Genomic DNA, 26,417 nt, shown 5'->3' with positions numbered 1-26,417 from the left:
AAATGCTTGCTGAGGTCACTTGGATGATGATGTGTTGCACTCTAGTGATAAGTGATATGTTTTTGTGAACTGACCAATTGCATCACAGGTAGCTCAGTTCTGGAACAAGACAGGTGGGTGTTCTGCCCCCCCCCCCATATCCTGGTTACACCTATGCCATGAGATGAGTTCAAGTGCTTGTGTGAACATGAGAAGACTTGCAAAAAGCACTCTGAAGGCCTATCTAATACAACATCCTGGCCTCACAAAAGCCAACCAGTTGCCTATGGGAAGCTCATAAGTACGACCAGAGTGCCAAAGTGCTCTCCTCCCTTGTAGATTTTAGGCAACAAAATTTTAACACCTAATCGGGACAAACCTGTGACCAGTGAATAGTTTGGTAGTGTTGCAATGTTAAAACTGGGCAAACAAGTAGTACACAAATACAATTTTGATACTGAATCAAATTTACAGCTTTCAAGTAGTGCAGTTTTGAAAATGACAGCTGGTCCCCTGCTATACTGCACACTGCATATTTTTAAGTGAGATCCAGAAATCTTGTGTAATGTGGCAGCTATACAGCAAAGGGCATCTGAACAGGAGCCTACTTACCACACTGGCATCTCTCAGCCTATCTAAAAAGGCTCAATCGCAGTAGACAGAATGAGAACCCCTTTCACGCCCCAAACAGTTTTCACAAAGGTTTCCCCCTCTCTTAAAATCCCCTACACGTCCGAACACACGTGTGTGGATCCTTTCCCGCTACGGACTTGCAACCAAAGTTCTATTACGTAGAATGGTAGTAAGTGCCTATAAGTTACTGTACGGCCTTTTAAGTCTTTGGGCCAGACAAATGGGGCTCACGCCCTACGCTAAGGCGTTTGTCGTGGACCCTTCCCTGGTGTCGGAAGGCGCGCCTGCAAACACGTGCCGGGTATGCATGTGCCACGTGCGCGCAGACTCGAGTTCCCCATCCCATGCTACTGTTTCTCAACACAAGGACTAAAATGCAACTTCACAGATGGCATTTTAGTAGCTAATAAAAGCGGCGTTCGGAGCGAGACCCAAGCCGGGGGCTCAACAGCAGACGCAACAAGGACTGGCCGCTTTCTCTCGCCTCCCGGATCTGCTTTCCAAATGCGTAAAAGCGCAATATGGCTGTGAGCGCGAGGCAAGGCAGGCGAGCCTCCCTTCTGCCTGAGCGGCAGCTGCCCCTTTAAAAAATCCAAGGATGCCCCTCCAGGCTGTCGGTGACAAGCAGGCGCTATCCAATTACAGCCGGCAGCCCCCATGAACGGCTTTGTGTGCGACTGGGAGGAAGGCGAGAGGATGGCAGCAACAAGTCCTGCGCGCAAGCGGGCTGCAAGTCCTCGCCGCGGTGCCGCCGCCTTGGGCTCTGCCCGCCCCCTCGACTAAGGGCGTGGCCAGGAGAGCGGCGCTGTGCTGGTGGCGCGAGAGAAACTTGGCACAGTCGCGTCCGGTGGGCTCCAGTGACCTCAGCTCAGGTAACGCGCCTGCACGCCATCCTAAGGTTGGGGAAGGGAGGGAGGTGTGCGCCGGGGCGGGGAGGGCCAGCCGGTCGGTTTAACGGGGACGGATCTGCAGGATGGATGGGATCCATAGCAATCTAAGTTAAAGCAGTTGACGAGGCTCTCGGAGCCCTGCAAAGCGGGATTCCGAGATCCGGGCTGCTTTTGCACTGCGGGCATCGTGCTCGGAAGTCTGCGAAGCACCGTGTGGGCGGATGCTGCAGCGAGATCTTTAGTGTCATATTCACAACGCCTGGAGGAAAAGGAGATCATCCTCTTTCCCTGCTGGGCTTACAGCAGGGATGGCCAAACCTTTGGACGTTATGACTCATGTACCTTTAATAGTTGTGGGGAAAGCAGCAGATGCCTCTTGTCATGTCACGGCGCTTGCCCGGCTTGGAAAAGCTGCGCCTGTCAGAATTCCCTCGACGACGCATCTATTAAAGGGAAAGGAGCGCCGCCGCTGAAAACGTTCCTAGGTAGGACAAGGGAGGGGGGAAGCAGCGGGATTCTCCCGGAGATAGAGGGGATTTCTCCTCTATCATCATCACCATCGTCATCATCACAACAGTCAAAGACTGAGATCCATAACAGGATACACATACAGCTGGACACCAACACCCCATATTGCCCTGATGTTCAAATGCAAAATAACTTCAATTTTCTAGATCCCAGCTGGCCACTAACAGGGCATATTTATACTACAGACTTAAGCTGTAGTGTAGCAGACCTAGTCATTTCCTTTCCTCAGGGAACTCTGGGGATTGTAGTTCTATGTGTGAAGGTTTAGAGATGTCATAGAATTATAAGTACCCTTCCACAGACTACAGTTCCCATCCATAATAATTAAGCTTGTATAAAACCGATACAAATTTGTGGTGCATAATGTGCGTATGTTGAGGCATGGGTTGATAAATGCAACAGCAACAATAATGGCCATCACTTATGCAGTTTTCAGTGTCCTGGTTTTTAAAAAAATTGGGGTCATTTTTTCAACAGCTATATGAAGTTGGTAATATATTATGAACATGATTCAAATAAATATTTGAGTGTTATGCACAAATGCATGTAACGAACCCCTGATAGACTTGGTTGCATTGAGGAAAAAATACTTCTGAAGGGTACGCTTTTTAAAGAAGATGTGTGGTAGGGGTTAAGGGAGTGCCTAACCCCTTTAAAACACATCACTTCTCCACTCCACATTGCCCTCCACAGCTGCTTTTCCCTCAGCAGAGGGTACACATTTTATTTATTTTAATGTATTTTAAAGTACTTTTATATCACTTACTATTATTAAGAAAATCTCAAAGCAATTCACAATGTAAAATATGTTCAGGAATGGGTGGTGTGGTGCTGTCACTTACCTGAATGGGACAAGGCAGTGGCAAGGTTGAAACACTGCCCCCCTGCAGTGTTGCTGCTACCCAGAGGGTGACTGGGTATTTTGAAAAATACAAATATCAGAAAAATATATGACTGTAGAATCTAGCATTAATTATTGGGAAAACCTTTGGTTAAATGGATGTGACAGAAGCATGCTGTTGTTAATACCTCTCTGATAACAGGGGAGAAGGCCCATTTCCTTCTTGCCACCTGTGGAGGAAAGGAGGGCAGGGCATTTCCTTACTTAATCTATAATAACAAAACCCATCTCCCATTCCAATGTTGCTCATTCAGTCTCGCTTACTTTGTCTGAACCCTTAACTTACCAGTAAGCCACTAAGGTTGGGGAACAGGCATGGTACAAAGCTGGTCATATACAGATATTACATTTAACGAAGGTATTTTACCTTTATGACCTACAAGATTATAAGGGGCACAAGCTTAGTTGGTTACTTTAAAATAGTACTGTAGTATATGCTTTGTTATTACTGTCAGTTTAAATATCAACAGCTTACCGGTATATCCAACTATAATGTTAAACTAAGACAGCTGTAAGGAAGCAGTTACCGGTAGTTACCCTATAAAAATCTTTTGCCAAATTGCCCTTCTGTTTTCTCCACCCAAGTTAATCCCCACCAACACTGTAGTGGAGGACTTTTTCCAATCCTTTTTCTGACCTGTGGAAGTACTGGTTTGTCTTGCAGTACTGGCGTCAGAATCTTCCCTCACTACTCCTGCCAGTCACCAGAGACCAGCATTTCAAGTTGCTTCTGCCTTCTCCCTTCAGTGCTGCAGGCAGGTTCTCCCCTTTTCTGTTCAGCCTAAGCCAAATGATTCTACTGTCCTTCAGTCAACCAAGCCACTCTACCTGCCTCTCAGGTCTTCCTTCCTCTTATCCAATCCTCTTCCTCTGGCTTTGTCTCTTCCTTTCGGCTGACTCCACAGACACCATGCACCTCCAGCCGTCTCCAGCCAGCTAACTAAACACTGACCAGCAGCTGACCATATATGCGCTTCTTCTGGCCCTTCCGTTCCAGCCCCAGCCAATCACACTGTTTAGCTGAAAGTTCTAAACCTGCACCCACCAATCAAAATGTGCATACATTCAATCCTTTGTTTGCATACTGGGAATTCTAATACCAACTTTTCTTCATAGGTGTCAGTTAAGGCCCCGAGCGGCAGTTAAACTAACTGCCACACAGAAAATCCCTCACATTAAATACATTACATTGCACAGTGCAATACAAATGTAAGAACACACTGCGCAGTAGCCACCAAAATGTAATTCTAATGTAAAACAGGATTTATTCACATGTCCTTTCTAAATGGAAGAACACCAATATGTCCCTTTAGATTATCTTTAAAGTCCTCTTCAGTTGTGATCCAAAATCAGCTCCTACTTCCACTGTACGGTGCCAGACCTGTGTTTGTACTAATCTCAGCCATTGTGACTTTGCCAAGGCCACATGGGCTAACTTCTGCTGTCATTTGTTTCTCTCCCCCCCTCTGCCCCCCTGTCCATGGTTCCAGCAAAGGAAGGAAGGCTGGCTGGCTGGCTATCAGGCCTTCGTTACATGCATTTGTAACATGTCCTCAAACTTTGTAGGACAGCAGGTGCTTGGTTGGCTGTCTTAGACTGAACTGGAGAATCGTGAATCCTAGAAAAACCTATTCCTATTGTCTTCCCCCATGGGGACCAGTGCCGGATTACCAAATAGGCAGACTAAGCACCATCTTATGGGCCCTACAACAATGGGTCAAAATAATATTGATTTGATGTCGAAAGAAAATTACAATCAAGCTTTCTTAGTTCAATGTGAGGGCCTCCCCCCCCCGAGATTTAGACTGTCTAGGGGCCTCCACAGGGTTTAATCCGGGACTGATTTGGGTTGCTTGCCCACCTCTGGAAGACAAGAGGAATGAGGAGCAGATGGCTGGGCTGGACCTGTGTCTCTGCAGGTAGCTGGGGGCTGGTGTGTGATGGTAGGAATTCCTAGTTCAAAAGATTTTGAGAGAGCCTTGCCTTTACCTTTGCAGCCATGCAGGACTGCACACTCCTGATTGGATGACCAGCATGTTTCTAGCAGCTGAAGCATCTCGGCCTGCGCTGTTGTTCTGGTCTCAAGCCCTCTTCTGCCTCCTCTTCTGTGCCCCTTCCGGTTGTTGTACCTCCTGCCCAGACCAGTGCCAGTGCACCAACTACTCAGGAGCCACAGCTGTTCTGTGCAGTGCTAGCAACCTAGATGAAATTCCAAAAGATATTCCCAAGGACACCATGTTTTTGAAGCTGGATGCCAATAAGATCACCTCTGTCCCTAATAGCACATTCAGGCACCTCGCCCACTTGCAGGAGATAGACCTCTCCAAAAATGCCATTGAGAAGATTGATTCTGCCGCGTTCAAAGGGGTTGCCGATGGCCTGCGGCTGCTTGACCTCTCTGGCAACCACATACAGAGGATCCCAAAGGAAGCCCTGGTCAACTTGAATGCCATGATCCGCCTGTCCAATAACCCCTGGCACTGTGAATGTACTTTGCAGGAAGTCTTGTGGGAAGTGAAACTAGACCCCGATTCAGTCAACGAGATCACCTGCCAGACATCTGTGCAAGAGGAGTATGCTGGGAAACCTCTGCTCCATATCCTTGATTCGGGCATCAACTTTTGCAACATGCACCAGAAAACCACAGATGTCGCCATGTTTGTTACCATGTTCAGCTGGTTTACTTTAGTCATCAGCTATGTGGTGTACTATGTTCGACACAACCAAGAGGACACGAAGAAGCACCTGGAATATCTGAAATCCCTGCCTAGCACAAGGGTCCCTAAAGAGACCATCAGCACTATCCTGTAGCCAGGAATGTGGATCCTTGGCTGGACTTCCAGTTTTCTATGTGGGAAAGAATGTTGGGAGGGACTTGGGACATTTATGTCCAACTAGTTCTGCAACAACTTTTTTTTTAAACAAAAACCAACCAACAGTTTAATAGAAAATGAAAACTTGTTGTTATATAAATATAGGAAGAATGTCCAAGCCAAGGTTCCCATGTTCTGTTCCGTATTACCAGCAGAAGGATTCCAGCAGAAACTAGAGATGAGATCTGCTTTCTAGAAGAACTTTAGGACAATGGACGGTTGATGTGAGATGTTTACAATCAGGATTTCATTCTGTGGGAGAGACCCCAAAGCCCTGCAGTGTCTAGAACTTGGTGGCTCCGAAAATGCTTTTGATTTCAATGGAAAGTATGTACATGGTTGACCTCTACTTGATTCTTTGGGACACTGCAAACACACTCTCTCAGGAGTTTTTGGAACCACACAAAGTCCTTTCTCTCAAATCGGTAAATTGTGCTAGCATGCACACGCATAGATTCATGTACATGAGCAGGAATTATGTTTGATGTAAGTGTGCTTGTGTTGCAAAGCTGAAGAGGGTATGTACTTCCTTTGAGCTTACGTATTACATGGCATTTGGAGTCTGCACCTCTTCACTCTCTGTTAGGTTACTAACCTATTTTCATGGTGACCACTATTAAGGTGAGCATTGAAAATAATCAGAGGGGACAATTTTAAGCATATATTATGTAACGAACGAGCCTGAGCAGACTTCTTCCACAGAAAGGAAGGAAGGAAGCATGTGACTGAAAATGCCTATTTCTAAATATGCCTCTTTCTCATATCGCAAACCCACCCCCCTTCCTCAAGGATGGTCCTAAGATGTAGCTGGTGCTGGAATTTAGGAAGGCGGAAAAGTGGGGTATGGATTATATGTAAACTAAACAAAAATTAGGGGGCACATGGCAGTGGCAAGTTGCTACACTCAACATGTCTTTCCAGCTGACAAAAATTCCTAGGCAACGCAGCTCATTTGCTGAAACAATAAACAGTAAGGAAATAAAATTTCAAGTGGTTCCTCAAACTGTTTAAATAATCTCAGCTGCTGCAGTATTCAAAGCTCCAGTATCTTTTTTAGAAAAATGGGTATAGCTACATGCATGTTTGTTGATACTCTGTTTCTACAGTACACACAATCCAATTTAATAGTACTCTGGCAATTAACAGCCAAAATAAAAAAGAGGGATAACACAATGCCAAAAGAACAGGATCTCAGGGCCTTTTTCAGATGATCCCTTTATGCACATTTGCTATTCAGCTGTTGTGTGGGATGCCCATGTCTTTCCTCAAGGTTGGGTTGCAGGGATATCTCTCAGCCCAATACTCAGAACTGCTGTATTACATTACTGGCGGAACACAAGTCATCCTTCTACACACATTGCTACTGGGATGTCTTTGTAGTATGCAGTTATGTATCACAGACAACTTGTGCCTATGACATCACTCATGATGCATTACACAAATGCCTGTTTTGTGAACTTTATATTGGGTGACTGTGCGCTCTTCAGGTTGCATTGCCACCATAGTGGAGTGCTCATCCTGTGCTACTTTAAAAGGGAATGTTTGGACTTCTTCACACATTGCTTTTTTCAAAAAAAAAAAAAAAAAAAAGGTTGGCACTGTCTAAGATTCCCTCACCTGACCATTCCCTCTACTGCTGCTGCCTATAAAGATTTTTAGACACTTCAGAAAGATTCAAAAACAATACAATCCCTGCCTATAGGGTACATTTTAAAAAGGGGATGGGCATGAAACAGGAAATTAAGCACTTTGAGGCACCAATTCTTTCAGAATTTACACTAATGTATAATGACCAAGTGAAGTGGCTGTTAAGAGAGAATACTGGGAACGGAGAAGCCAATTAACAGTTTGTCATAGCCAAGCTGAAGAATGGAGTGGATATATTTTAGTGGATTTTATTTGTCTATTTAATTTCCTTGCTGAGTGTGACTAACCCCCCCCCCCGCCCCGCCCCAATGCAGATACACTGCTGGAGCACTCCTACTGTACATTTTAAAAGTTGTATATCCTTTAAAAAAGTGATATCCTTTCCCTTGACAAGAAGATTACCTGCCTCCATTATACATAAGGATGACATATTATGCTGTTGATGCTGGATCAGAGCTAATGCAAGCACAATGGATAAAATCTGGTGTGTTGTGTGTGTGTGTTTATTGTCTGAAAACCAGTCATACACGTTATGCTGAAGCTTAAATCAGGTGTTGTCAAGCCTAAATCAAGTATCTTTTCAGCAACAGTTCTACTTTGTCGATCCAGGGGAAGGAAGCCAGCCAGCCCAGAAAGACACCATTCATCTTATTTCATGCAGATGAATGTAGGACTTGGTTATAACCAAAAAAGAATAATTAGCAAGTTTTGCTGGGAGGGTTTTGCTCTTTGTGTCTCGTGTGTGTGTGTGTGTGTGTGTGTTACCTAGGCAACAGCTACCCACAGCACTATTTAGCCGAAATATTTGGACTTCTTCGCACATTGCTTTTCAAAAAAGCTTGGCACTGTCTTAAGATTCCCTCACCTCAAAGGAACTTTCAAAATGTGAAAGTAACAAACAGGTGACATCATCTAGGTCAGAGAACCAGAAGCAGCTTTCTGATTGACTTTAGAGATCACAACTCACCAGTAACAGCCCCTGCTCTGAATGCAGAAGGTCCAAGACCTCTGCCACCTCCGGTTAAAAGAATCAGGTAACAGCTGATGGTGAGAAAAGCTTCCATGAGACCCTAGACAGCCACCGCCAGCTGGAATATTGGTGTATGTCCAGAGGATCCAGTGGTGTGCCATCCAGATGTGTTGGACTACAGCTGCCATCATCCCTGGCCATTGGCCATGATGGCTGAGGGTTAGGGAAGCTGGAACATAACAACATCTGGAGGGCAGCATGTAGGCTCCCTGTTTTAGACAGATAAAATAGTCTTACATTGTGCTGGTTAAGAGTACGCTTATTTGTAAAGTCAGACTTGCTGCTGTTTGTTGTGCCTGGTATGGGAGGAACAGGGCAAACATTTCCTCAGACTGCTTCACACACCCCACATATTTCCTACATGAGGGTTATGTTGCCCAAAAGACCTACCTAGAAAATGCTATTACTAAAAACCCCACTAATTGGCTGGGTCCCCTTCATACTGTTTTTAACAGCATCCTTTGGAACATTCTCCTTCCTTGCCCCCACCTGGGCTTGGTAAGGAACACAACCCTTTTATTTTTTAGTTTTAGCCTGGGCTGAACATACCAGATTAGTTAAACCTATCTATAAAATCATTGATCAGTGTGTGTGTGTGTGTGTTCTTATTTAGGATGAACAAATTAAAAGCTGCATTAATTCCAAGAAGTTTCACTCATTCTTGCACCTTGTAGGTTGCATTATAAGCACATTCCAGACACTGTAAAATGTTCTCATCTCTAATCCCCTTTGAGACTTACCTATGCTAGTTGCCAAAGCCACAATCTGGGGCAGTGAATTCTATAAATTAACAGTGCATTATGGCAACTGGAACGGCATTTGTTCACTTATTTCAGCTAAGATGGGTGTTTGGGTCTACAGTGCTAACAAAAAATAAGCCCTGAAGCAGAACTAAAACCCTGAGGTTATCAAAGTCACTCCGTCAATTTTATTGGGTGCTACTTTCAAACTGCAAATATTCTTTGGATAATAAATAATAATTCCACCTCCCCATAAGAACTGCTATTGTCAATAGTATCAATTCATACAATATAAACATATCATTTATAGAAAATGATTTAAAATCCTTTGCAATAACAAGAAATAGTTATATTTTGGGGGGTTATTCACAGGCTAACATGTAAGAAAAGACTGAGAAAGCACCAATGAAAATGGGGTAGAGCTTACTAGAGAAGTGTCACAGATCCACCTGACCAGGTACTAATGGCTTCCCAAATGTCAATAAGCACCATTTTGTGAAATCCACAGCAGCTGTTCATAAAGCCTAAACATAACAAGAATACATCTGACTTTCCATTCCTTGTAGTTACGCTGAAAATGTGGAAGACTAATGTACAGATCAGAGGCACTTTGTAAGGCCAGGGCTTTCACCATAGCCCACTGATCTGTGCAACTGACGACATCCCAAGCCAGTATGGATTGTGCATCTTCTCTGGTGTGACTGCAGTACTTTGTATTAAGGGAGTAATTGGGCTTCAGATTTTCTCAGCAAGGCTCAGATATTTCTCCTTGAACTCCTAAAATACAGAGCCATAAATAATTGTCTGAACTGGTTTAATAGCTTTGAAAAGACAACAGCTGGGTCTTTGCTGTAGCACAAAGCCCTCAAACTACAGAGCATATCCATATCCTAAAGAATCTTCTTTCTGTTCTTCTGGGATCTTTCTCAGGGATCCAGCAATATTCACAGGGGCTCACAGTGGGCTGGAATATGCCAAAGTGGTGCACATTGATGCTCTTCCCATAAAGTGACACGGCAGTGGAAGCATTCATCTGGAATCTGGAAGGAGTGGACCCAAATGCTTATATTTGTTCCATATTGCTAAGTTGGGGGTCAGTAGCCCATAATGTGCTAAAGGCATCTTCTAATTTCTGTTGCCCACAGGATTGTGGATTATATTAGCAGCTCCTTTGGTCTGGAAGATGTTCGGAAGTGGCCATGTGTTTGTCTTGCATGGGTGGTGTGGGTGTGTCTGAGAGAGAGAAATCAAGGTTACTGTACTCACTAATATCACTGGCCAGCTCCAAGTTATGTATTTTCTTAGCTCATTCCAGGTATTGGAAAACAGGTTTGAAATCTAATCCTGAGAGGCAACCTGGGTATCTATCCTATGGCATCTCTGGCATTCATGGCGGTGACTCTTAGGTACAGCATTCCTGATCCTAGCCCTGAGTAGCCAAAGTAGTTCCTCACAAGTCTGGACTTGCCCACTTGTTTGCAGCAAATCAAAGCACCCCTGTCCAGATCAAAAGGTTTTCAGCTTCAGCACCCTGGAGAGTGGTTCTTTTGCACTTGAATACATGAGGTAAGAGCCAGCTGCAGTGGTGAAAGCTTCCCAGTCCCTACAGCCAAACGTTGGAAGATGGTGAACAGCTACAAAGCCTTCATATCCTTGCCATCTACAGTAGAGAGAGAAAAGAGTTACTCAATGCTCATGATCACCAACCTCACAGGATCTGTTCCCCACCCACCCACTGCTTTCTTTCCCATTCAGAAAAAGATCTAGTGAGGAAATGCAACACCAGCTCAAAGAGCCTACCTTATAAATATCAGACACCCAGTATAACCATATCATATTTGAAGGCGCCACTGGCATCGTGCCGCAAGGCAGCACTTGAAAGCAAGTGTGGGGAACTATTTTCAGCCCAGGGGCCACATTCCCTTCTGGGGGACACATGCGAGTGGTGTAGCAGATGTGTGTCTTACAGGTACAGTGGGTTACATGCAGATTTACAAAGAAAGCACATCTCCCCAGCCACCATTCAGGTAAGCAAGAGGCATTGCCACAATTCAATGACACGTCCTGGCCAGCCAGTGAGCAGGTGTGGCTTCGTGAGAGGAGGCATGGGCTGGGATGAAGGGGTGAGCTGACCCCAAGAGTTAAACAGAGAGGCCTAGAGGGCCATTTTTGGCCCCTAAGCCTAAAGCTCCTCACCTCTGGCTTTTAGAGGTGACTTCTGCATGTAGCCTATTGTTATTTGGATTTCAGAGACTCGCATAGTTGTGCTATTGACTTAGGAAGGGAAATGTACAAATTGGGAGTAATAGACTGAGACATCTACACAGGTGGGTCTGCACTGCTTTTTGACTTTCCTATACCATGATTCACTGCCGGTTCCTGAGAGGGAGTGGGAGGGGCAGAAGGGAAGAAAAACAGTCCTAACAGTTGTATTAGGGAATGAATTGCATGTGCAGCACCCTCTGTGTGCACTCACTCCCGACTGCAAATACCTCCTCTCCAGGACTGCACAATCAAGTCCGGAATCCAATACTGGATGGCTGCTATTGCTTGACAGTATTCAGATATAATTTTAGGGCCATTCACTTCCAATTAATGTTTCCAATACAATGCACAAGGCCAGTCTTCATAGCAAACTGTTGCAAGTCATATCCTTTCTCCCAGAGGACATGAATCAGCTATGCTCTCCTTTTTTGGTTGTGTGATCAAAGAAGGAAACTGGGTTGATCTGGCTAGTCCCAGAGGAATAGAGAAGAGCAAATATCATGCCTTTTAAAAAAAATGGAAGGAGTAAAACCCAGGGAAGTAGAGCTGATTGGCTTTGTTTTAATACCAAGTGGAGGAAACAATAATAATAAAAAACCAGTACAGCTGTTACTGAATAGAACAAACGAGTGATCATTAACAGTTCACATGGTTTTATTGAGAACTAATGATGCCAGACTGACCTAGTTTCCTTCTTTCATGAAGTAGCTGACTTAATAGATGAGGTGTATTTTATATCCTCCTGGAAAAGCTTCTGAAATATGTAACAGGTAGCAGAGTGTGTTGTGGGCAGGTAGCATGGGTTCTCAGCAGTCTGGGAAATTGTACTTAAAGGGTAAATATTAACTAATCAACAGTGGTATCCAGTAACATGCTCCTGGGATAATTCCTGGATCTGGTGTTTCAGTATATTAAGGGCTAGTGCACACGTGTATACTCTTTAATTATTCCAAGTAGAATAATTATTCCGTATCTGAAGAAGTGTGCATGCACACAAAAGCTCATACCAAGAACAAACTTAGTTGGTCTCTAAGGTGCTACTGGAAGGAATTTTTTGTTTTGTTTTGTTTTGTCCAAGTAGAATGTGAGGGAAGAGTGCATTTTGTTTTAGGTGACCTAAGCAGGTGAAAAGAAAATTCTGCCCATGTTATTTGATCTATGGTATTTACATATGCATGTGCCACTTGATACTGTGTTTATAAAGAGATGCAGGTACAAATCTTTTTTTTAAAATGAGCTATAAAAACCACCAATGACACAAAGGCAGGTGACATTTGTCTGGGAAGTTTAAAGAAAAGAAAATGGTTGGACTAGAACTAGAAACCTCATTGGATCCCTTCCAATCCATTTGCACCCAGACCCTTACAATAACACGACCCCACAGGGTGAGATCAGATTGGTTTTCCTTCCTACTTTAGTTACCATCATAAGGTGGCGCTGTGGTCTAAACCACTGAGCCTCTTGGAAGGTCGGTGGTTCAAATCCCCGCAACAGGGTGAGCTCCCGTTGCTCTGTCCCAACCTAGCAGTTCAAAAGCATGCCAGTGCAAGTAGATAAATAGGTACTGCTGCGGAAGGAAGGTAAACGGCATTTCCTTCGGCCTGAAAGCGAGATGAACGCTGCAACCCCATAGTCGCCTTTGACTGGACTTAACCGTCCAGGGGTCCTTTACCTTCATTCACTATGAAAATAATCAAGTATGACTCAAGCTATGACACTGAGGGGGTTATGCACCTACTTACCTGTAAATAATGCTGTTTACAGCAAAGGTCACACCATCAAATGAATTTGCTACCACCAAAAAGTTATCTTCTCCAACTGAAAAGAACTCCCAGTCCACAGCACTGCAGCAGAAACCAACCAAACAAGAAGAGATTACAACGGGATAACTGCCTGGGAAAACACCCTTTTTCCACTTTCTATTTAGAATATATATTTAAAATATTTTCCCAAAATCAGACTATTTTAAGAGAAGTGAACATTTTCATCTTTCTGTTATACATTTCGACCACCTAGATCAATTTAAGAAAACACTTTAGAGTGCACTCTTACAATTTTAAAAAAAGAATCAAAACATTCTGGCAGACCGAAACACATTCCATTATCGAAACTGACACAATGCTGGTGTTTTCAGCAATACAAAAAGGAGGCACCTGTAGGTAAGAATGTCCTGGAACTTGACAAACATCTGTGCAGTAATGTTGAGCTCGTAGATGGAAGAATTGATGGCAAAGCTGTTGTTAGGGGCAACAATTGTACTGTCATAGCTGTTTGCCAGAGCGAGGAAGACCCTGTCTTGGATCTGAAAGACCTCCCAGTCAGCAGCACCAAAAGTCTAGACCAAAAGAGAAGGCATGAAGAAAAGCTTTTCAGAAAATGAGCAGCAACTGCAGAAGAATGCATCCTACACAATACATGGAGAATAATCCAGACCTCAACTTCCCCTCAGGGAAGCCATTCAGCATATGCACATCAGTTTCCATTAAAGTAGGGGTGGGGAACATCAGGCTTGGGGGCCAAATTCAGCCCTGTAGGCCACTCTGTCAAGACATCAAGGTGCTATCTAGGCTGTTCACCCTCTCCAAGCCATGCCCCACTCTGGCCTTGCTCCATCCCATCCTTGAGAGTTTTTGCCTTGCTAGAATATGTCCTTGAAGTGTGATAATGCCTTTTACTTGTCTGGATGGAGAGATGTATCTAGAACATCTCATGTATGCGGATTGAATGTAGCCTACTGCACAAAGGCAAGAACCACACTGTTGCTCCACCTACTTTTTGCCTGTGGCCACACCCACTACTGGTATGTGGCCCCCAGAAGGTGACCCGTGAGTGAATGTGCCCCTTAGGCTGAAAAGGGTTCCCCATTCTTGCATTAAGGGCTTCTACATACAGTAATAATTTTATTAACACCACTGTCATAACCTTTTGGTGGCAAGCAGTGCAGACATCATCCTTTCAGGTTGGACTTTGAACACTGATTTTGCCAGTAATTGAATGACAAACCACAACTGCTTGCATACCTGATTCTTCTCTCTCTTAATAAAGGCTGAGGGTAGAGTGTGTAAGCCTGGGATGGGGAACCAGCAGCTTTCCAACTGGACTCCAACTGGACTCCTACCAGCCCCAGCCATGAAGCTATGAAGGGCCAAAGGCTACTTATCCCTGGTGTAGGCTGATTGGGATACTGCCACAAGGCACTTATTGCCCAGTTCCTGTGACCTCTGCTCATGAAAATAAAAGAAAACTCCAACCACCAATCATTCACCAAATGCCCAAGCCATTTTGGAAGCATTTTTTTTTTGCTTGTCCCCCCCCCCTCATTTTTGGGTTGTTTTTTTTAAAAAGGTGAATGCTTTTCTTCTTTTCCATATTAGTGCTCATACCGCCTTTTAAAAAGGAAAATTAACAAAATTAAGATGGGATACCCTCCTCCCCTGCCACTCTCATTCAAAAACCATTTCTTTCTTCCTGCTCTCCTGCACTAGGAATGACGTTTCTCCCATGCAGCCTGGTGTACAAGAGAGTTTGTTTCAGAAGCAGACCTAGCAGTTAGTTAGCAGTGAGAAGGAAGGTCTGGTGTGGGTCCCAATTTTAGAAAGCTGCCCAGATATGTCAGCATGTTCACTCACTTGGTTTTTACTTGGAAACCCCTTGGTGTAGGAAGAATGCAAAACCATGTTCCATTCTGCTTCCTGCACAGCTGGGTTCCATTGGAAATATTGCTAGCAGAATGTCTGGCAAATGCTTCTTCCTGCTCTCTTATTTCATGCATGACATTCCCTTGCACTAGGACATTATCTTAGTAGCAGCCCTACTAGGGACAAATGTATCTCAAGTCCTCTGTTCTTAACTAGTAGCACAATTTCCAGAGCTGTGTTAAATGATGCATGCAAACCCACTCATTTTCTAACATAGCTCGTGTGAAATTTGCCGAACATCAAACTGATCTGAGGGTGGTCTCAACGAGGCAATGGTCTTTCCTCCATTGCAATACTTCGAGGCTGTAGCTCAGTGGTAGAGCATCTGCTTTGCCTGAAGAAAGTGTCTGGCTGAACCCCTGGCAGCTTCAGGTAAGAATGGGGAAAGCTTCCTCTCTGAAATCTTGGGGAGAGCAGCTGCTAAAAGCACTGAGCTAAATGGACCAAAGGTCTGGCTCAGTATGGAGCAGTTTTCTATGTACTTATGAAGGAACGTAGCCAGAAAAATATTGTGCCAAAGCTGAAAATCCATGTAGATTCTTCAAAGTTCCTTGAGACTGGAACTTGACTGCATTCACACAGCAATTTATTCCATTTCCCTAACTGTTAATTTCCACATTAGATTTGAGCTTTCACGTGGCATTAAAAGCAAGCCCTTCTGGAAATCTACAGTGCAAGTATAGCGCCCAGAAAAAAACAACCTGCTTGCAAACAACATGGAAACGATCTCTGAACTTGCTCTATATTCCTGGAAGTGGCTTTTTCATTGTGTGGAAGTTCAAATATAATGCAGAAATTAACAATTAGGGTAATGGGGAAATGGAATAAACTGCTGTATGGATGCAGATTTAAGAGTCCCATAGGCAGCTTGCTTGCCAGAAAACTCCATGTGCATTTTTGATCCCAGTGAAGCATTTCCCAATAGCTTCCCATCATAAGGAATCATTCCTAAAGCATTATTCCATGAAGGAAAACAAGGGCCAGCTCCAAATTTTTGTTGGCTCCAGGCAAGGAACTGTATCAGCCCCTCCTATATCTTGCTGCTCCCCATTTGCCTGAGCCTCTGGCCCAGGCGCTGCCATTTTTTTGTGAGGCTCAGCAGTGGTGACCTCAATTGCCTCACAGAAAGAGGAAGGTGAGGCCAAAAGTGTCTCTCTCCGGGCCAGCGGGATGAGCACTGCAGAATGGCAAGACCAAGAACAGCTGTGACATTGCCATGGCAACCGGAATGCTCTCCACCACAGCTACCATCTCCAGCTGGGAAGCTGGCCTGGTTGCCAGGGTGACTGAGATGTGCCTCAGTAGTAACACAGGAGCAGGGGGACTTGTGGGAAGGAACTGCACATGACGAAGCATGGAGGCCCAAAGGGAGCAGGAGCCAGGAAGGAGATCCATGTGACTCCTGAGACCACGGGCAGCAGGTGGGGAACAGGGAAGTAGCATCTCCCTTCATCTGAACTGAAGAGGCCTGAGGGTGAGCTCACCCTGACATCAGGACGGGCAGCATGCCCTATCTCTTATTGCCTGCCTTAGACAACCTGCTCCTTTTTGGCTTCGGACACTTTAGCAAACTCATTCAGGCAGCAGCAGCTGACTGGAGTGGCTCATGAGTCCCAGCAGATGGCTAGCTAGCCAAGCTCAGGATGGGACAGAGAATAACCCATTACATTCGAAGAAGTGGAAAAATGCAAGCTTTTCAATGTTGGAGACTTCAATTCCTATCAGCTCCAGCCAGCAGGTATTATGGTAGTTACAGTCCAAAACATCTGGAGGGCATCAGGATGCAGGAGGAGGGAGGGGGAGGGAGGGAGCTGAATTCAAGCATGATTTTATTTGCCATTTACATGTCCCCCGATGAACTTGATCTCTAATCAAAACAAAATAAAAAATTCCTTCCAGTAGCACCTTAGAGACCAACAGTGTGTATCTGATGAAGTGTGCATGCACACAAAAGCTCATACCAAGAACAAACTTAGTTGGTCTCTAAGGTGCTACTGGAAGGAATTTTTTATTTTTTATTTTGTTTTGACTATGGCATACAACACGGCAACCTACCTGTAACTTGATCGCTAATGTTACAGATTCCAACAGAACTTAAAAACACACACAGCTGTATAACTTCATTTGACCAATTAGCATACTCAGTGATGCTGCTGATCAGCACTAAGGGAAAAATAAATCAAGGAAGGATGACCCCACACTTTTATTTTGCAGTCCCATTAAAACAAGTAACACAAAAGTTGATACTGTATATGGTGACTCAGGGGCATACCCAGGATCAAAACTAGGGGGAGGGGGGCAAGCCATGGTCGTTCAGGTTCAAAAACAAAAACAGCTTCAAAAAACAAAAACAGCTTCAAAAAACAGGAAACCCCCCCCCCCAACAGAAAGCCCCAAATGGCTGAAAAACTCAGTTTCCCAGGATCCTCAGTCGTTGCAAAGGAACTACACAGCATGCAAGGGAACTCAGTTTCGCAAGCTCCCTTGCAACGATGAATCCCGGCAAATTCAGAAACTGTTCCTCTCTTGCCAGCACTATGTAGCGTGGATACAAAAAGCAGGCAGACGAGGAAGGATGAGAACCCAGGCTAAGACCATGGTCAGCCCTCGGATTCGCCCCCTAACACTGCCCAAGTCTCAGCCTGCATCCCCATTTGACCAAGCAGGGTGCAGGCTAGGATCCGGTCTCTGATAGGCACGCCAGCTCTTTGTCGGCATGAGGGAGGGGGAAACAGCCAGCGCAAAACACACACACACACACACACACACACACACACACACACACACAGTGGCCAACTGTGCCTCGGCAAGAGCGCAAGAGCTCAATTGTTATTGAGATTTTGGGAGGGGGAGAAAGACCAGTCTTGAGCTTTTTTCAGGAGGAGTGCTTTTTCCTTCCTTTTAGGCTGCCGATAACCATTTAATTTTTATTTGGTTCGGGGGGGGCAGCTGCCCCCCGGGTGCGCCCATATGGTGACTCAAGACAATCTGCACTGGGGGGGGGGGGCTACAGAAAATATATTGCACATCTATTCTTACATTCCCCTGATCTGCAGTCACATTTGCATGTACAGTACAGTTTTCATTACCTGTGTACAACGGACTTCAGTACTGACATATATGAATGGAAGGGAATTCTTTGGCTATGCCATTTTGGTGGCAGTGGCAGCATTCAATGCAGCTTCATGCATACAGAACTATGTATAAAAACCAGCACACCCACCCACCCTATGCCTACATAGGGTATATCCACTGAGGTGTTCAGACCAAAATACATTGCCCAAGCAATCAAACAATTACATTGATTTTTTGCTACTCAATATCTTACCAATATTGACTGGAAGAGCTGGAAGGCTCCACTGAGCCAAATGTAGATGTGAGAGTTGATCGTGGTGGATGTTCCATTAAACGTGTTGGCCACCACGAGGAAGGAATAAGGCCCAATGCTGAAAAATTCCCAGTCATAGGCTCCCGAGGTAGGAATGGTCTGGTTGGTTTCAAAAAGGCCTGTCCTGGCGTTCCACCTGTATATGACACTGTCTATATTGTGGTTATTCCCTAAGGAAGAAAAAACATCAGAGGTCAAGGACTGACCTCAAGGTTTTTTATCTGAAAAGGAGAGTCATGTGAGAGGGCTGCTGTTGTCGTTGACAAGCTGAAGGAAATGACTGTCTAGTTTTTGACCAGATAAAGAACCAAAAAGGGAGCTAATAATTCAATTCACCTGAAAAGATTTCAAAAGACAATGGAATTTTTGCATGGGATGGAATGTATAGCATTCCATAAATAAGCCTGCATGGGGCTGGGGGGTAATATGTTCCACATCCCCTCTGATGTGAGCTTCTCCCTCCTCCGTAATAAAAAAATATAGTAATGACACCTCAAATCAGCTGCCTGAGGCCTGCCTAATGGCAAGGCTGGACTTGGAAAGAGAGTGAGGCATTGCCGCTGGAAACCACAGGGGGATGGGTATCGATTTCATGGCAACATGTGATTAGGGAATTGACATAGATGTTGAACAGAAACGGGGCTAATAAACATCCTTGTCTAACTCCTCTTTGCACTGGGATTTCTCTGGAGAGTCTGCCATCCTGTTTGAATCTTATCTGGAGGGTATTGTTTTCATGAAGTTTAATCATCAGAAGTAACAGCCGTCTGTTAATGCCCATATTGGCCAATCTGGCCCAGAGCCTACCCCTAGATAAAGGATCAAATGCTGCCTTTAAGTCCACAAAGGCCGCATACAATGATTTTTTCCCAATGTTTCATATATTTATAAACAAAATAGTCTAACACTATGCAGTGATCGATGGTGGAATGTCCGGGTGTAAATCCTGCTTGTTCTATTTCTAATAGATCATTAAGGTATAACCATTCACACAGTTTTAGACATAGATGTTTTGTGTAGAGTTTGCAGATCACATTCAGCAGACTGATTGGTCTGTAGTTAGCTGGGTCAGAGGGGTTGCCCTTTTTGAATATAGGAACGATTATGGCCAGGCCCCAATCTTTAGGGATTTGGGTTGTTTTATCTATATATGAAAACAGATTTGCAAGAATCGGGGCCCACCAATTTATTTGCGCTTTCAAGAGTTCAACCACAATGAAATCACTTCCTGGGGCTTTGCCAGATTTCATTTGTAGAATTAGCGAAGTGATTTCAGCTTCCGATATAGGGGGCCATGGCGCATCATTATCTAAATAAATGTCAAAGGGCGCGGGATACCATTGGTGCCTAAACAACCCATTATAATGCTCTTCCCATATATCTGCAGGGATTGTTGTGCCCTCGTTAGGTGCTTTGGTTTGACTGGAAATAATTTTCCAGAAGTTGATATTATCTGGTTGAAAATTCATTACAACCCAAAGGGATTGTTACCTCACCTCCTGGCCACAGTCCCCTATCCCCCCTGGCTTATGCAAATAACTAATAAGATCAAACAAATTGGCCTAAACCCAGAAAATCTTCTTAACGGAACTTTAAATAAGGCAAAAATTACTATGACTCAGAGACTTCACAATGTCGAATTACAACAAGAAGTTGCCTTACTCCCAGAGAAGTATAGATGTCTAAAATCTTGGCCTAACTTTGCAGTGGCCCCTTATTTAACTAACATCACTAACTAAGCCTATAGATGCGCCTTCTCTAGAGCCTGTTTCTAGACAATGCCCTCAGCAGTGCTGTATGGCAAATTTATGAGGGTTCCAATGCCTGCGCATCTCTGCCCCTGCATGTCCAACAATATAGAATCCGTTACTCACATCCTTTTATTCTGCGAATTCTATAGTGAAGAACGTGCTCGATTTATTTTACCCCTTTTAACAAAATTTATACCCTTACAACATTATTTGGAATCCTTCCCCAAAATTTTATGAAAATATCTTCTAGAAGATTCCTCAAGTCTAGTATCATACGATGTGGCCAAATTCTGCACTTTAGCTATCGAGAAGCGCAAATCTCTTTTATTGAATAACACATTGTAAAGTTCCTCTGTGTTATTGTTTTATTTTTGGTGATGTTGTTGCCCGATTGTATTCTGTTTGGATTTATGGTTTTCTGTGCTGCTGGCTTTTGCCGTAATAAAACTGACTGACTGAGAGTGAGGCATTGCACAAATGAGGAATAAAGAGTTTGGTCAGCTGAGCATTAGATTTTAATCATATCCACTACCACCATTTTTCTTTTTGCAAAAGCAAGTGAGGGACCCAGTACAAATAGGACTTATTTCATAACATTTACTTTCATATTGTCCCAGTTTACTTCATACTAAGGCATAAATTATACATTTTAATTTTTCTTCCCACACAACACATTTTAGAAAAAACAGTTCTTTCCATGGATTATGTTAACAGACTCCACTGGGTGGCAGCATATGGCCATTTCGTGTGCACTCCAAAGGATTTTGGATCCCAAAAATCTTCCAGGAGGTTCCACTTTACTTTGGAGGCCAGGCTTGCAAGCCCAGGGCAGAGAGAGAGGTGATTGTGGTTTCTGTGCTTCTTCCCAATTGTTCTGCTGCTGCACTGAGCTAAATGAAACTCTACCGGTAGTTGCCTTGGTGTGTTGGACAAACCCAAGGCTGTGGTTTAGCTATGTCCAGGTTTTGGCTTTTTGGTTCATAGTTTGTGAAGTGCAAACCATGCCAAGTGACAAGCCATTCTGATGGTTTGGAGGAATGTTGCAGAATTTTAACCTGAAAGCAGAATTAACCTGAATGTTGCAGAATTTTAATCTGTCAGCAGCCCTGTTTAGGGAAGCTTTTAATGTTTAATAGATTATTGTATTTTAACATTCTGTTGGAAGCTGCCCAGAGTAGCTGGGGAAACCCAGCCAGATGGGCAGGGTAATAATAAGTTGTTGTTGTTATGCCTGGAATCTAAACTACCAGCCACGTTTTCAACCAAGGTTTAGCATCCTGTTTGTTTGTGGGAAACTAAAAATCAGTTGTTTGTTCTCAGGGGCTGGGCTGAGGATGCAGGCACAGCACCAGAGGCTGGCCTTGTGGGAGACATGATAAGTCCACACTCTAGCAGGGGACCCATTTCTCTGCTGAAAATACCTCACAAAGTTGTTCTTTGTAACTGTGCAATATTAGGCGTGGGTGGGGTGGGACAACAGAAACTGCGAGGGGGTGATTTTCAGCAGAAAAACAACATAGGGGTAAATGGTTAAAAATAAATGACAAAAACAGCAACAACAACGCCATCTTGCCATGTTGCCCTGACACACAAAGAAAGCATCCGTTTGTTGCTAGGATCTAAATATGTATAACCACATACTAAACACAGTACAGATGCAAATTTGAAAAAGCTGGTGCAAAATGAAGCAGACACCCACTGTTAAAAATGTTTTTAGCCGATACAAATTATTAATTTAAAGAGGACATCGAGCTCTTGGAAGTGAATTGGTGAGAAGCCTCTGAACCCTGGCAGGTGGGGGGGGGGGAGAGGAGTGCAACTCTTTATTTCCCTGTTACAGATCCTACACAAACTCTTGATTAACACCACAAGGGAAGCCTGCAGTCAGCTGGACTGCTGATTGGAGCAGCTACAGTGACAGCAGCTTCAACGATGCCTTGCAGTGTCTCTCTTGGTGGAAAAGTCACTTCTGGTTGAAAAGTTACTGGAGTCTCCTAAGAACACAGACTTAGATGGATGAGACCAAGGATCCACCTAATCCAGTATCCTGCTTTCCACAGTGGCCAACCAGATGCCTCCATGCAGTAGCTCTCCCCCGAGCAACAGTGGTATAGTGGAGACTGGCAGACCTATCCCTACATTCGTTTAATCCCCTTTGAAAGATATCTAAGCTACTTGCCCTCTGTGTTTTGCAAGCAGGGCATACGACAGACAGACAGACAGACAGACAGATATATATATAGAGAGAGATAGCTTAATCAAGAGCAGCTTTTTCCCAATCACAGCATTTCCATGCCAGAATTTGCACCTGTTGACTTGATGCATGCCACACAGCTGTTACGAGGAACAGAACATATGTAAGGCAAGAAGGTGCAAGCCAGATGATTCTGGCTGTCCAATGGCAAAGGGAAGGGATTTTGCACATGCTGATTGGTGTCATTGTACATTGGCATCTAGGTACCTTTTCTGTGATTAGCCACTGCGAGAAAGGCCTCTCCATCAATGACAAATGCCTCCCAGTCCCTAGCACTGTGTGTGTTGATCCTCTGGTACACAGTGAATTTCTCCTTTCTGTAGTTCCACTTGTAAATCACAGAAAACTCTTGACCCCTTTCATTTGCTTCAAAATTTGCCACTGCAAGGAAAATCTGAAAAACAAGAAGCTACAACAGCTCAGACTCTCTTCTTGCACAAAACAACCCACATATTCTGTGTGAAATTGTTACTGAGGTTACTGAGTTGACCCACCCTCCATATTCTCCCAATCTGGCCACACCGGATTTCTTTCTTTTTTCTAAAACTGAATTCTGTACTGAAAAGGCACAGATTTTCCAACATTTTACACATCCAAGCTGCTGTGACGACGGAACTGAAAGCAGAACGAAAAGAGGACTTTTCCAGAAGTTTCCAACAGTTCTACGAACATTGTCAATGGTGCATTGTATCAGAGGGGGCCTACTTTGAAGGCCTGTAAGCACAACAGGTTCTTTTCCAAAGAGGAAAAACTCTCAAAATGTGAAAATATGCTATCCTTCCCCCCACCCCACCCCACCCCACCCCAGACCACACATACTTTATTTGGAATATTTATTGGGCACACTCCATAAAATGCTCTCAGAATTTCCTACAATAAAATAGCGAAACTGCTACAGAAACCATATTTCATAAGTATCAATAGAGCAAGACACACCAGTGCAATGAAAGTCAGCTCTGAAAAGCTCTTGCACTTCGCCACCAAACATTTCTGGTACGTGATTCTTGGTCTGCTAAAGTCTTCTAGCACAGCCTGCTCCAAATCCCCTCTTCTAGAGCAAGTGTGGGGAACCTTTTCTGGCCAAAGGGCTGGATCTCTCCCCCACCCCTGGCAAGCCAAAGTTGATGTCATGTGATGCTTCCCTTTGAGGTATCATGAAGGTTTGAAGAAGCACGGGGGGGGGGCAGCATTTGAAAGCCTTGATGAAGGCACATTCCGACCATTTATCAGCTGATGGGTGGGTAGGAGTGCGCTTTCAAACACAGCTCCCTCCATGCTTCAAACTGCAGAGTTCTGAAGGAAAAGCACAGGGGGGAGTTGAAATTGATGGGTGGGCAGGAATACACCTCAAATGAATTCCTATCCTTGTCATTGTGGGCCAAATGGTAGGGAGTTTCCCAATCCCTGTTGTAGATAAATAAGAATACCAGTATGGAGGTGTGGAGGAATTATATCTATATCCATTTCAATCTATATCTATATATTTGTGCTTGAAGGGGGAAATGTGTTGTGACCTTTATCAAAGTGCCTTGATTTGTCATGGTGTTGCAAGCCTACATAGTAGTAGTTCTTGGGGACAGGTTATGACAGAGGAGAGAGAGAGATAATTATCACTTTACAAATGTATTAGGTGGGGCCTGGATCAGGTAAATTTAATCAGATTGGTCAGGATGACAGTAGATTCTTATTGGCTTAAGGTTCCAATTCAGTTGGGAGTTGACTATCAGATGGGGGTTAACTGCCACTTAAGGAAAAGCAGTTGTGCTTAGCCAGTTAAGGAACTGGTAAGGGAGGTGTGAGAAAAAGACCAGAGAGAAAAGTTGATGGGAATAGCGGAGTATCCAGTAATACTGAAAATTAACTTACAATTTACCTTTTTTCCAATAGTAAAGAATTTCCAGGACTGGGCTTGGTAAGTGGGGATGTTTTGGTATGCCACAAATTTCTCATCCGTCCATTTGTAGATGGCTGACCCTGGAGGAGTGTACCGATTAGCAGTAGCTGCAAAGAGTCCCACGTCAGGGATGACAAAGACCTCAATGCCCATGGTTTCAGAATTTGTAGCTAAACTCTGGTATTCTTCCAGATAGTCCAGTTTTTCTTCAACTATGAAATCAAATGGCATTAATAAGGGGATTCTGTAGACAGAATGATCCAGCAGAATTAGCATTCCCGAAATTTATCTTCTCCTCCCCGCCCCTTCTGTCACCTTCTTCCTTGGGCCTTCTATCTTCCCTGAATTTCTACCTCATTCCTTCTGGTTTCCCTACCCCTGATCCTATTCAAGCTTACCTTTCACATTTAGATCTAGCTTCTCTGCTCAGATGCCTATAAGCCAGTTTAAACATGGTGCCTGAGCCCCTCTCAGCATGTCTGCACTTCTACCTCAGTGACGTCTATACTGCCTTGGTCATGTACACACAATGGAAGATGGCGGGATCCCCAAGGTGCTGGCTTCAGGCACCAGGCCTGCTGGCAGACCAACCCTGCATTACAAAGATGTCTGCAAACATGACATGAATGCTGGCATCATTAACTCCGCCATGAAAGAATCCCTTACAGATGACCACAGCACCTGGAGACAGGCAGTCAGGTTGTGCAACCACAGAAATGACCAGAAAAGGAATGACTGCTTGGAGGAGTGCAGAAAGAAGAAATGCCATGGTATACCTGCACCAGCACAACTGAACACCCTCATCTGCCCCAGCTGCAACAAAACATGTCTTTCCCATATTGGTCTCTACTGCCACAGCAGGTGCTGTAGTTCCCCAAAGGTTTAACTTCACCCCCTCAAAGGCACATTCCTCCATTGCCTCTTGAGGCAGACGGAGGCCAACCAATTCGTTATTTATTGTTTGTAAGCTGATTTGAGATTCATTTGAATGAAAAGCAGCACAGAGATACAACCAATCAATCGGTACCCAGAAAGGCTTACCTTCTAGCAAGGAAATCCATTTATCCCCGTTGCATATAAATAGCCCTTTCTGAGCAGCATTAAACCAGAACTGACCACTTTCACTTTTGGTACAGGGAGGGCGAGACCCCAAAGTCACCTTCATGTCTGCTTCTGAACGATAACGGTAAAAAACAAAAACAAAAAACAAGCAAATAAGCAAATAAATACTTGCTCTGGCACCACAATAAATGCAATTATTGATATCAATACGCAACTGCACTGGATTATGTGAGATTATGCTTGGCTACAAACATGTTTTTCTCTCTGTTCTTTTGCCACTGGACAAGTATGGTCTTTGATTTTTAAGGGGGGCAATTCGAGAATGAGTTATTAACAGTGAATGGCCTTTTAGGCTTCCTCCATGTGAATAGTTCATTTTCACACATAACACGAAGATATAGTTAAAACAAAGACTGATAAGCAAAACAACAAACCATCACTTCAGATTGTGGCTTTGTTGGCAATAAACAAGCCATGGTGGTATGTGATAACAACCAAATCTTCTGCAAAGGAACAGTTCATCTAGAAGCACTCCAGGTATAATGTTTTATTACACCATAAACTAAGCAATGACAGTTGGCTTAATTAGGAGCTTGCACTGTGGAACTGTTGTTGAACCCCTTGGGAATTTTCCTATGGAATCCCACAGTCCCATTTTGTCCCTCTTAGCTCTTTAACATCTTTACATAAAACCACTTGGAGAGTTCATCTGAGGATTCAGAATTAAATGTCACCAGTGGGCTGATAACACTCAATTATATCTCTTCAGCACTGGCCATGGTGACTGAGGCAGATGGGAATCATAATCTTCTACAAAGCATACAATTTTTTCTCCCATATATACACACTACTGGATGGTAAGATTTGCAGGAGAGGCTCTGCTC

The 26,417-nt window shown here is 44.1% G+C and overlaps 2 protein-coding genes across 4 annotated transcripts in view; one reads left to right on the top strand and one right to left on the bottom strand.

Moving 5' to 3' along the window:
- Window positions 1–1,269: 1,269 nt before the first annotated feature.
- LRRC3 (leucine rich repeat containing 3) lies at window positions 1,270–7,370 on the top strand. 2 transcript variants are annotated; one of them, XM_033150100.1, is made up of 2 exons: window positions 1,270–1,484; window positions 4,929–7,370. In XM_033150100.1, exon 2 carries the CDS (start codon window positions 4,957–4,959, stop codon window positions 5,740–5,742), a length of 786 nt encoding a protein of 261 aa, XP_033005991.1. In that variant the 5' UTR covers window positions 1,270–1,484; window positions 4,929–4,956; the 3' UTR covers window positions 5,743–7,370. The 2 variants fall into 2 exon arrangements, with proteins under 2 accessions (XP_033005991.1, XP_033005992.1); XM_033150101.1 differs by lacking the exon at window positions 1,270–1,484 and adding an exon at window positions 1,892–1,987.
- A 2,008-nt stretch (window positions 7,371–9,378) lies between these two features.
- Window positions 9,379–26,417, bottom strand: part of TSPEAR (thrombospondin type laminin G domain and EAR repeats) — a 40,020-nt gene continuing 22,981 nt past the window's right edge. The window contains exons 6-12 of one of the 2 annotated variants that reach the window (XM_033150098.1): window positions 25,513–25,644; window positions 24,451–24,683; window positions 22,785–22,971; window positions 18,513–18,742; window positions 13,640–13,821; window positions 13,229–13,330; window positions 9,379–10,881 (exon numbers count right to left, since the gene is read on the bottom strand). In XM_033150098.1, the coding sequence (XP_033005989.1) occupies window positions 10,728–10,881; window positions 13,229–13,330; window positions 13,640–13,821; window positions 18,513–18,742; window positions 22,785–22,971; window positions 24,451–24,683; window positions 25,513–25,644 (1,220 nt within the window). In that variant the 3' untranslated portion in view covers window positions 9,379–10,727. The remainder of the gene's footprint in view (window positions 10,882–13,228; window positions 13,331–13,639; window positions 13,822–18,512; window positions 18,743–22,784; window positions 22,972–24,450; window positions 24,684–25,512; window positions 25,645–26,417) is intronic. The other variant, XM_033150099.1, reaches the window with a different exon arrangement.

Source organism: Lacerta agilis, chromosome 5 (genome assembly GCF_009819535.1).
Source record: "Lacerta agilis isolate rLacAgi1 chromosome 5, rLacAgi1.pri, whole genome shotgun sequence".
In the NCBI taxonomy this organism is placed as follows: Eukaryota; Metazoa; Chordata; class Lepidosauria; order Squamata; family Lacertidae; genus Lacerta; species Lacerta agilis.
The sequence above is the reverse complement of the archived record's forward strand: the minus strand, read 5'-3'. Positions and strand labels throughout refer to the sequence as shown.

Excerpts from the sequence above, each read along its gene's own strand:
- LRRC3 (XM_033150100.1), top strand. The coding sequence starts at position 4,957 with ATGACCAGCATGTTTCTAGCAGCTGAAGCATCTCGGCCTGCGCTGTTG.